We start from the raw sequence: 11,444 nt of genomic DNA, 5'->3' as shown, positions 1-11,444 counted from the left end.
GCTAGGAAAAGTCCAGGATGTTCCAAACACTCTTCCATTTAAGATTATTTTTGTGCTCGTGGGAACCGTCAATGCAGCAGAAATGTTTTTGTAGCCTTCCCCAGATATGTGCCTCGACCAGACTGTATAAAATAGGATGGAACTTTATTTCCCAAACTCACACAGACACCTTTTGTTCAATTATCGCTCTAAATTTCAACACTTCTCACTTAAGTTGCGTGTTGACTTTGGTGCATGCCCGTTTAACGTTGGTAAGCATACGGTGCTGTTAGCTGGGTGTCTTGCTCCAAGGCTAATCCCTTCTGTCTATTGCTAATTAGCGTGCAAATAATGCTAACGTTAGTTAAATAAAATATTAGCATTTCACTCAACGAAAAACGAGTGCAGACTTCTTGGAGTGTCTGTTGGTACAATTAAACGCACAACAAGCCACATCTGTGTCGGATATTTGTATGAATAATTCTGCGAAAGGCACAAAAGCAGTTGGGAGGATCAAGTGTCTCGAATTAGCTTAGCTGAAGTGACGGGGACACTGAGCAGAGCTGCAGCTATGCGGCTACCTTCCTGTCACTAGTCACCTGTCACCCGAAGTGACCACGCCCTTAATTATGCATTAATTAATTACGCATTGGCTTCATATTTCCATAGACAGTGAAGGAAATGGACACAGCAACGCCATAGACTTCAGCCAGCCTGGTTGCACAGAATTCCGTGAAATGATCACAAATTGTTAACAGCACATTACGTGGTGGTGGCACGGAATGTGTGAAAAATCCGTGTAGCCACCACGGAAAACAATGCCAATGTAAAGTCAATGAGAAGATGACGTAGCATTAAGAGCGACTAAGGTAGTGAGTACTATGTAAGGCCGAAATTCTGCATAAGAAGGTTGGTGGGGTGGTGGATGGGTCAAACAACAGGACTTTCACCCAGGAGACTGGGGTTCGTGTCCCGCATGTCAAGTTTCCTAAAGTCACTTCCTTCTTTTCCGTCCCGTTCTTCCTGCGTGTCACAGAACCGTAAGCCCATCCATGACCTTTTCCTTAACTTAAGGGGCCGTGTTTATTTAACGGAATTCTTCTGTGGGCCCATCACGGAATTTTCGACGATCTGTGTTCATTTCACGGAATTCTTCCGTGGGCCCATCACGGAATGTTTTGCGATTCCGTGAAACTGCCACAGATTTTGAGTTAACCTTCTAACACTGTTCTGGTCAAAAATGACCGATTTACACATTCCCTGTACCATAAAAATGACATTTTTCATCAGATTGCCTCAAGACCTTATGATATCCTTCACAAAAGGCATTTGAACACATAACATTCATTGTGACTACTTTCTTTGAATTTTGAGTGATTTATTCAACTTAGTCACACTTCTTTTGTTTACGGTCAAAAATGACCGCCATAGGAAATTAATGGGAAAGAGTATAATTTTTATCCAGGAGATAAAAGACATCTCCATACACACACTCCTACAACTTTCCTGTTCTTGTGTACCTAGTCACAGGTGCAAAGCTTCCATTTGCAAGGGACACTGCACCATGACTGCAATTTGCCATTTGTGCGTGTGAACCCCCAATGTTCGCACTCACATGCATACACGCACACACAGAAACACACACACCCACACACACACACACACACACACACACACACACACACACACACACACACACACACACACACACACTCTCTCACACACACACATACTTTATGTTGTCAATTTATGTTGTCATGTTGCCACTTGTGCATGTGAACCACGCACACACATGCATGCACGCACGCACAGAAACACACACACACACACACCCACACACACAGAAACACACACACACACACCCACACCCACACACACACACACACACACACACACACACACACACACACACACACACACACACACACACACATATGTACACTCACACACACACACACACACACACACACACGCACACACACAGTTCATGTTGTCATGTTGCCACTTGTGCATGTGAACCACCAATGTTCGCACACAAATACATGCACGCACACACAGAAACACACACACTCACACACCCACAAACAGACAGATATACACACACCCACACACACACACACACACACACACACACATTGTAGATGTTAATGTTCTAATAAGGTTCTTTTACAATAAATATTCTATTAAAAATACTTTTGTCAATTGTATTGGCATTTATGTTAAAATAAGAGCAGTTAAAACTGTCCGGTCAAATTTGACCGAAAACAGTAAATTAAGGGGGGTAGCAACAAACAGTGTTTAAAGGTTAAGGAGCTGTGTTCATTTCACAGAATTCTGTGAGATCAGGTTGACTTCGGCGGAGACCAGTGAAGTCAATTAGAAGCACTTTTCTGGTGATGGCTGCTGCACAGCCTCAAACTGAGCTTGACGACGTAGATGTGACATGAGCAACCTGTCTGAAAGTTGTAAGTCTTCTGGTAGCTGTGCCAAGAGAAATCTCAATCATTCCGAATCTTGCAGAGATGGAGAGCGTGAGTATAGGAGCTGTCCATGAGCGTTGGAGCAGTTTCTATTTTGTTCCGATGCTTTCATGGACTCTCTTTGGGCTTCTCCCTTGACTGTATGCCTCCACGACATGTCCCCCCGATTACCTGCGAGCTTCTCCTGACTATACGATTAATTCTCTACTGTGCGACAGAAAGTTGCGTGGTCATGACGCAAACGTTTGGCTATTTTTAAGAAAACAGCTGCTACAGGGCCATAACGTGAGATGCAAATTAATGGAGCTTTTTATACATTGTCGTGTTTCTTTAGAAATAAACAATGGACACATAGAGTCTTTAAACACTTTAGATGTAAAGTTATTCACTGTCAAAGTGTCGCCAAAATGAATATCAGTCAATGGAATGCTAACGGAAGGTGATGGCTTGTTAGCCCGAGAAACTCCCCATACGCTTTCCTGATGCTCGCTTACCCCCTTGCATATTTCACCACCAGCAACACAATCCTCTCTCTCTGAGCTGTGCAGGCAGCTTCTTCGACCTCATGGATTGGTTTTTGCTCTGATTGCATTATCAACTGTGAAACCTTAGACATCATGTCCAATCAGTTACATTTACCACAGACCAATCGCGGTGTAGAAACATCTCAAAGATGATCAAGAGAAATAGAAAGCACCTGAGCTAAATTTCAAGTGTCATAGCAGAATACTAAATTCAGTTTTTTCTTTTTAATAAATTTGCAAAAAAATCTAAAATCCTTATTTTGCTTTGTCATTATGGGGTATTGAGTGTATATTGATGAGTTAATTCATTTACACAATTTTAGCATTAGGATGCAGCATAACGAAATGTGAAAAAAGTGAAGTAGTCTGAATACTTTCTTAATGCACTGAAAGTAATTTCTATTAGGCTACTCTACATACACCTTTTGTAAATAATATGTTAGGCCTTTATCCGTCCCATGGCAATTGTTTGGCACGCTGGATGTAGGCTAAATATTATAAATGGTAATCTGTTTCTAAATAAAGCGCTTTTTCATTTGCAACTCTTTTGTCTTCTCGTTTCTATTTTAGCAAGTTGCTCATTATGTTGTCACAGTTTATGGTGTCCTAAAATATTTACAGTTGTATGTTTTGCACCAAGACGTTTGATGCATGGTTTTGTGTTTCCCCACAGTTTATTTTCCAGAACTTCTAGTTTTTACCTACATGATTTTGACAGATATTGGATCAGTCTAATATGTAGGATGGTCAGGAGGAACATGTATTATGTTGATCTAATCCCAAATTTGGCATAGTCCATAAGCCTGCACATTTGAAGCAAAGAGCATTTCACACTTTATCTTCAAACAGGATTACACAGTGTCATTCTATAATCCAGCAGCAATGCTCACTGTATTTCCTGAGCCAATTCAAGAACTCCCAAGTCATCCATCTGGCATGCTTGATGCAAAGCTTTTTTCTTTGTGAGGTACTGTATTAGATTAAATGGACAGCTGTTCACTTCACACACATACTGTGATGCATATCCTATGTATCACAATGCCATACCATCATCATTAGCCTATTGCATTTCTGCTCTGAGCCATTTGTTGGCTTTTTAAAGTTCTGAATCAGGATTGAGATAATAGTGACGTAAATACTTTTCAATTAACAACCATCCTTTTTTCCAGTTGTCTATGCTGTGAATACACTGCACAGTCTTTAATGAATGTGAACAGTGAGGACTCCCAGGTGACGTGCTGCTGCAGTGAAGTGATAATGAAAAGGGCGGATACTTGTCCAAGCTACAGGTTCACCCATTAACATTATTCACTCAGTGGAGAATCTCTTGCCAACAAGTGAAGCTAGGCTTACTGTATGTTCGGGAGGCGTAGAGAGAATGAAGATACTGAAATGAAGAACTAAACATGTTAAATCTTTGAACCTGGAGATGAGAGGCAAGCTTACACCTGCATGGGACTCTGGGAACAACACCATTTGGGAGGAATACACTGACATCGCCTTTGTTGTGGCAAACAGCTTGATTCTGTTGATCACTTCTGCTGTGGGGATTGCAGCAAATCTTTTTGTTATACTGGCAGTTCATTACCAAAAATCACTGCAAACTATGAATAATGTGCTGGTGGTGAATCTGGCAGTCATAGACATTCTGAGATGTGTAGTTGACTGCCCCATTCTCTTAACCATCGTCACGACTGTGTATCAAAGAGGATATGTGGACGAGTTGATCTGTGATACACAAGTGGCCTTTTTCTCTTTCAGCTGCTGCATCCAACTGTTGACACTGGCCTGTATAAGTGGAGAAAGGTACCAGGCCATTGCCCAACCCTCCAAAACTAGTCAAAGGCGAAGACGGATAATGGTACTGATTCCTCTCACATGGGCCTTGGCTATTCTGGTGGCTGTTTTTTGTGTGATATTTGTCAAGGACTCACCCGTGTATGAAAAATGCAAAGGATTATCAAGAGTAGCATCCTCCTCCTATGACACCTTTGGACTTTACATGTTGTTCCCACTTTGGGCAGTTTGCTTTAGTGTTATCATTGGATTCTATGCTCGCATATTTATCCTTGTGAGATCACACAATCGTAAAATATTTGACAGAGGTACTTTTCCTCTTTCAAAAACAGACAAAACAAAAGATAAGCAGAAGAAAGAAGAAACCACTGCGGTGGAAAATGGACACGGAAAATCAGAGCAAAACCAGACCCTGAGCAAAAGTGTTGTTCAGGTGGAACTAGTGACACAAGCAGAACCAAATTCATCCAAGAAAGATTCTACAGCTGCTCTACTGGCCTCAACAAAAGCTCCACAATGTGCCTCCATCAGTTCAGAGAATAAAAAAGAGTTAAAAAATACATTGGAGATAACTGACTTGGAAACAGAACAACATCACCCTCCTGCAATGCCAGCTGCAGTGCAGACTGAGGAGAAACCTTTTAAAACAGAGCAGTCCAATCCCTGTGGTGCGAACGTTGAAGCAAACTCATCAAATGGAGATGCTGCTGCTAGTGTTCAGAGCTCAACCACAAAGCCGCAGAAGGTGTCAAGCAATTTTGACATAGAAAAGCAGTCCAAAGAGAGAGTAAAAATTGACAAAACGCCCTCTGAAATGAAAGAAACCAGCCCCCATGTTCCCTCGTCTGCACAGTTAGAGAATACAGAATCCACTCCTGTTTTACTGATTGAATTAAAACAAGCTAAGAACAGCAATGGAGGAGAAAAATTGACTGTAGATGAAGTGTCTTCATTACCTCCCGTCATAAGTAATGTCCCTGAAACAGAAGCTACAAAACAAAACATGGAGGTGGAAGGTGCTGTTTGCATGATGCCTTCCAAAGCAAGTAAAGAGAGAGCGAAAAAAAAGAAGGAAAGTAAAATGGCAAAGCGTGCTGGCTATATTATTATAACCTTCATCTTATTCTGGCTACCATTGATCACAACTATCCTGATGAATGCTGTTCACAGAACACAGGTAAGTATTTGTGAGACAAGGATGCAAGTTTTTCTGGCATTTTGTATGTCAAAAAATGTAAAGTTTTTCTTTGTAGTATAACTTAAACTGTAGTGTGTAGTAGGGCCTCTCAACTGTTTCTGGCCCCTGAACTCACCTTTAGGCTCCAAAAACACACATCACGTCATAATGCCATATATACAGTATATATATATATATATATATATATATATATATATTAGCATGCATATGTGCTGCTTACAACATCAAACAAATTGTATTTTTTATATTTTATATCAAACTAATTCTCTGAACCCTAGGTTTAAAAGCTGTGTAATATACTGTATATTGATAGCCATTACACAAAGTCTTCTCTAATGTTCTCTAACACTTTTTCATTTTCTATGATTTTTTCAGATAACAATCATTCGGGACATTCAGATTCTGTCAGTCTCTATCGCCTGCATCACATCACTAAGTGACCCAATAATATATGCTGCAGTGAACCCTCAGTTTCGGACAGAGTTTTATAGGCTTAAAAACAAGTTTTTGTCCATATTCAATAAAGAATTATAATATTTCTACTTCTACCTACTTCTGAGTGGCACTAGACCAAATTACCATATTCAATATTCACTATGTAACTGAATAATAAAATGGTTAACATTTTTCTAGTCATTGTTAAAATATTAACTAAAAGAAACCCCAGACGTCAAAGTGTGAATTTTGATTTGGGTATAGGAGGTATATTATGTAATATGCCGCTGTGTTATCTTAGATTTAATGCAGGCTGACTTTGCAGCAGTTACTAAACACTGCAGAGCAGAGGTGCTGCATGCTGCTAGAAACAGCCTGGGCCGACACAATCAGCTCAGCAGGGGGACGCTGCCAGCATTTGTTGTCAAACAATCACTGAGGCCTGCTTGTCTGTCTCCAGAGACCCTGCAGGCAGGACCCACCACTGGGCCAGTCAAGTCCTCACGTGTCCTGGCAGCACCTAATTATTATTCCATCCTCTCATTGGTGATGATCTTTGAGTAATCAGGCAAAATGTTATGAGATCTACCTTATTGTGCTCTCATAAGAAACAAAAGACATGGGTCATTTAATGGATGTTTCAGTAGAGCTACAGTATTTATTCTAACCACTGCACCAAATGCACAATGTGTGATCATTTGTCCTTTTTCCTTACCTCTTATATATGTACTCCATGACAAGGTTTGCATTTCATTAAAAGCAAAGCTTTGCAGAATTTACATCATAATATACCAGTCTCGTTGTGTTTCCTTCCATCAATCTCATTTTTACTGACAAACCTCCAACAAGAAGACAGACTTTTAATAAAACAGAATTCTGCAATGACAGCATGCAAATCCTTAATTCAACCAGTTAACAGACAGAAATAGTATGCCAACAACTGTCAACTAAATCTAGAAATAAGAGGAGCCAACTTCAAATGCAGTTGATAAAGTTCTAAATGAGATATTTACAATATGAAAAATGTACAAAATGGCCCTTTAACACAGTGAAATTTACCAAGTCTCACTTATTATAATGAATATTATAATTTAAGAGCAGTGCAATGGAATTGATGTTCAATACTCTTTCATATGGTTTTCCAGGTCAATCTGTGTCCACATCAGGGTTAGTATAAGTTAAGTGTTGTGGAGAACATTCACTTAGATTTCTACCTTGTGACCTAATTAATATGTACCCTGTATTGTTCTCAATGTCCATTGTTAATTAATGACAGTGACTTTCACATAGATCCATACCAGGTTGTCAAATATGTAAGTTAACACAGATTTTGTCATTTTGACGTTCACTTGCACATTTCAGAAACATGTCAGGATGCGTTGTATTTTTTACTCATCAAGCTATGAAATCAACCAGTTAATGAGTCAGTTAATGAATATTCACAACAGTTATCCATTCCAGTGGATGCATGTTTTCTGAATTTACAACAGTGAGGGGACAATTAGAAACAGTGTAGTTGAAAGGTTTCAAAACAATCTATTTAACTGGGTGGTGATTGTTTCTAATATGTAAGTAGATGATTTAATATTCACAAAGATGGTCCTCAGTTAATGAATATGTGTGCTTTGTCATCAGAGGCTATCAAGAATGACCTTTTAACATCTGCCTTTCCTCCTTAGTATCAGAAGACAACAAATACAACTACATTACATGTTCAAAAATAAAGTTTTTTCAGTATTTTTAGGCAACAACGATAACCACGCAATACCAACACTTCCTTGCTCTGCTGTGCTTAATGGCGCAAGATGTGCTGGTTTGCTTTTATTTCCAAGGCAGCTGTCCACATCATTTTAATACCATGCAGAGTGTGACATCAGATGAGATCACTACTTCAAAAACCCAGATTTTATATTTATAATCCCTCTAAATTATGGCAGGTTGATGCTCGGTGGTCCCTCTCCTCAGCATCTGGTGCTTCTTGAGACCAGTTAGCTGATTAGATAAGCATGACATCTACAAGGCAGATACTCGGACAATGTTGCTCTGAGAGTATGCGGTGGTGGTGGTGGAGCCGTGTCCGTCCGATGAGGTTACCACCGGTACAGATAGGCTGACCATGGAAGGAGTGATGTAAGGTTTGTCACATTTCAAGGGCACAGTCTCATCAAGTTTGGCATTCAGGCTAGAACGGCTGTAAAAGAAACACAGGATGAAAGAGGATGAGAGGCTTGACCTTGTGAATGTATTACACAAGACTTTATTTCACAGAGTTCTTTATTCTTATACTGTACAGTATAAAAGCAACGATACAGAAATATTCATGTTCTTTGTACAGAGTAAAAATGTAAAGGAGCTTTGGCTTATGTTGCTCATCAGTTTTCAGTGTGAACCTCCGCAGCTTTTGTCAGTCTAAAGAGAATACTGTGGAGGACTGTGCATATAAAGGTTGATACTGACTATATACATCAAATACAACAAAAGAATCCTCACCTGTATGAAATCTTTCACACTATGGTAAATGGGCGTTAGTTCACCTAATTTATGAAGTAACAAGTTTTCTCACTTACCACTCGTGGTATCAAGAAATAATAGTTTTGGTTTTACAGCACATGCCTGTATTCTGAGATATCCAGCTCTGAGAATTATGCTGTGCCCCAATTTAATAGAGATTAACCGAATTTCATTTCAACTGCTTACAACATAAAAAAAAATACATTCAACAGCAACACCAGATACAGTGTCCTAGTTGCAGTGGATTATCCACATAACAAGCTGTTTTCACAGAGAGAAAGGACTATTTATTTGGTAAAAAGTAGTTCCACTGAAAACTGCAATGTCTGTGGATTAACAGTGATGGGACATGTTTCTATTTTTCTTTGAGCACCACAAACACAATTGAATTCACTTTTAATGTCTTTGGTTGGAAGCAGAAATCCCAGAGACAACCATAAATAAATAAAACCAAAACTATACCAATAGAGGTAGAGGTATAAGTAAAATAAATAAATAATTTGGCTGAACTTGACTATCACATGCAATGTGAAAGTGCCTCACTTATGAAACCCAACATGTCAAAAAGTCACACTTGCTTTGAACTTACATGTGGTCACTGTCCAATCAAAACATGTATCTCCAAAATGTAAACATTTCATTAAATAAGAAAAAACAGCTTTGTTTAAAGGTTCATGACAAAGCATTTTCGATCATTCAACCTAAGAACTAAGAGAAATGTCAGAATCCACAAAAGAACCTTCTGTTTACCTGAAACCCTAAAAACTAAATATGGAGATATTTTTCATTGGATAGTAACAATATGTTGTTTTTTCTTACTTCCTTATAATATATACTTGTTTATATATCTGTATAAATGAATCCATGATTTAATTTCCCAGCGAGGAGCAGCTGTGTGCATGCATATTTGTGTATTTGGTGTTTGTGAGTTGAGAGAGACAGAGATGTAGAGACAGACAAAAGAGCTAGACTGAGATACTACCTGTTGGCCACAGGCCTCTCTCTTATCTGTATGGTGCTGAGCTCCTGGTTGTTTGTGCTGGGCAGGCTGAAGCTGCTCTTTTTCCTGTGGCGCCGAGAGCAGCACGAGCTGAGGCCGTGTGGAGACGAGGACAGCGAGGACGCACGAGACCCTGACTTGTTCATCACAGAGATCTCCATGCAGTTAGCCTGAAACGTCTGCTCGTCCACAAACTCATGGTTCTGCAGAGGAAGACGGTGGAACATTTTGATTCAATGTTGCTCATGAATCACTCTATTACATCAATGATTGGCTCTGCTAAATAATGACTAAAGATGTTTCACAGTAAAGACTAAACAGACTGAACAGAATCCACAGCAAAATTGTTTAATAATTGGAAAATGAATCATCAAGGGAATAGAAATATATTGGCCCAGATGTTCTTATTAAGTGCCATCTGTGAAAACATTCACAACTGTTATGACTGTGACAAATGAGAATGACTTGAAGGTCAGGCTTCAAGTGTGTTTCAGGCTTAGCCAGCAGGTGGCAGAGTGACACTACGCAGAATCAGATGCATCGTGACTCCTTTCTTATACCTCCCCTCTGTCACTCCTGCCATCTATAAGGCACACCATGAGAGACCTAATATATTTTCTCAGACAACCAGCAAGCCTTTCACTGGGGGGGAGGATCATCTATAAGGAGGGACAATGATTTACTGCCTGTCCATGTCTCTGTGCAGGGTTTGGAGTGTAGAACTCATGTCACACCCAAGCATTAAAGAGGCTCTTACTGTATCTCAAAATTATAGATAGTGTTAAAATGAAGTATGCTGCTTTGTTTGGAGGGAATAATGTTAATGGCTGGCTGAGTCATGTTATGTTTAGCATGTAATGCTGGCGAGGGGACTCAACATTTCCCAGCCCCATTTACAGCTATTTTTAACTCATGTTGCATATAGAATAGATTGTGTACAGTTTGTGAATGGATGAAAAAACTCACTTTGTTTCAATTTGCAACACACTGTAACAGACTGTCACTAATGATGATACAGCACAGACATAAGTGATGCAATTTAACATAAAATAAACAATTTTTCACAGTGAGCTATTTCAAACTGTCTAAAGTCTGTTACCAAGATAATGAGAATGAAAGATGCCAAAGTGAGTGGCAAAGTGAGATTTAAGTTTTAGAAAAAAAAAAGATTTTACCGTGGTTTTCTCCAGGCAGTGCAGCAGGTGATTATGTTGGCTCTCAAAAGGAGGGCTGGGGGCCTTCGCCACCAAGGCTCGTCCTGCCTCCTTGGAGGCCTTGGAACACACAAAGTAAAAAACAACAACAGTGTAGATGAACAGGTTTGGATTTTACATAGAAACATAGTCTCAGGCAGCAGCTAGCTCTGTGATGTAGTGGAGAGTACGCAAAGCATTGAGGGTTGAAATGCTGATCTGTAGCACGGCAGCCAATCTACTGACAACCTAGTGAGATGGGGATGTTTTAGAGATGCATAGAGACAGTGGCTGACTACATGTTTGACTGCTGGTTTTACCATTCTT

At 39.7% G+C, this 11,444-nt stretch overlaps 2 protein-coding genes across 4 annotated transcripts in view; one reads left to right on the top strand and one right to left on the bottom strand.

The window, feature by feature from the left end:
- Nucleotides 1-4,412: 4,412 nt before the first annotated feature.
- On the top strand, nucleotides 4,413-6,874 carry LOC116038571 (octopamine receptor 2-like). Its single transcript, XM_036003161.1, has 2 exons — nucleotides 4,413-5,984; nucleotides 6,354-6,874. Exons 1-2 carry the CDS (start codon nucleotides 4,413-4,415, stop codon nucleotides 6,510-6,512), a joined length of 1,731 nt encoding a protein of 576 aa, XP_035859054.1. The 3' UTR covers nucleotides 6,513-6,874.
- A 171-nt stretch (nucleotides 6,875-7,045) lies between these two features.
- Nucleotides 7,046-11,444, bottom strand: part of LOC116038592 (potassium voltage-gated channel subfamily D member 2-like) — a 32,968-nt gene continuing 28,569 nt past the window's right edge. For all 3 annotated transcript variants that reach the window (XM_031283106.2, XM_031283105.2, XM_031283107.2), the window contains 3 exons: nucleotides 11,100-11,198; nucleotides 9,907-10,127; nucleotides 7,046-8,604 (listed from right to left, as the gene is read on the bottom strand). In XM_031283106.2, the coding sequence (XP_031138966.1) occupies nucleotides 8,427-8,604; nucleotides 9,907-10,127; nucleotides 11,100-11,198 (498 nt within the window). In that variant the 3' untranslated portion in view covers nucleotides 7,046-8,426. The remainder of the gene's footprint in view (nucleotides 8,605-9,906; nucleotides 10,128-11,099; nucleotides 11,199-11,444) is intronic.

The sequence above is a fragment of the Sander lucioperca genome, chromosome 7, assembly GCF_008315115.2.
Source record: "Sander lucioperca isolate FBNREF2018 chromosome 7, SLUC_FBN_1.2, whole genome shotgun sequence".
In the NCBI taxonomy this organism is placed as follows: Eukaryota; Metazoa; Chordata; class Actinopteri; order Perciformes; family Percidae; genus Sander; species Sander lucioperca.
This window is presented reverse-complemented; position numbering and strand designations above follow the sequence as displayed.

Coding starts and splice junctions, on each gene's coding strand:
- LOC116038571 (XM_036003161.1), top strand. CDS start 4,413: ATGAGAGGCAAGCTTACACCTGCATGGGACTCTGGGAACAACACCATT. Junction 5,985..6,353: donor TTTGTGAGACAAGGATGCAA/GTTTTTCTGGCA, acceptor TGATTTTTTCAG/ATAACAATCATTCGGGACAT.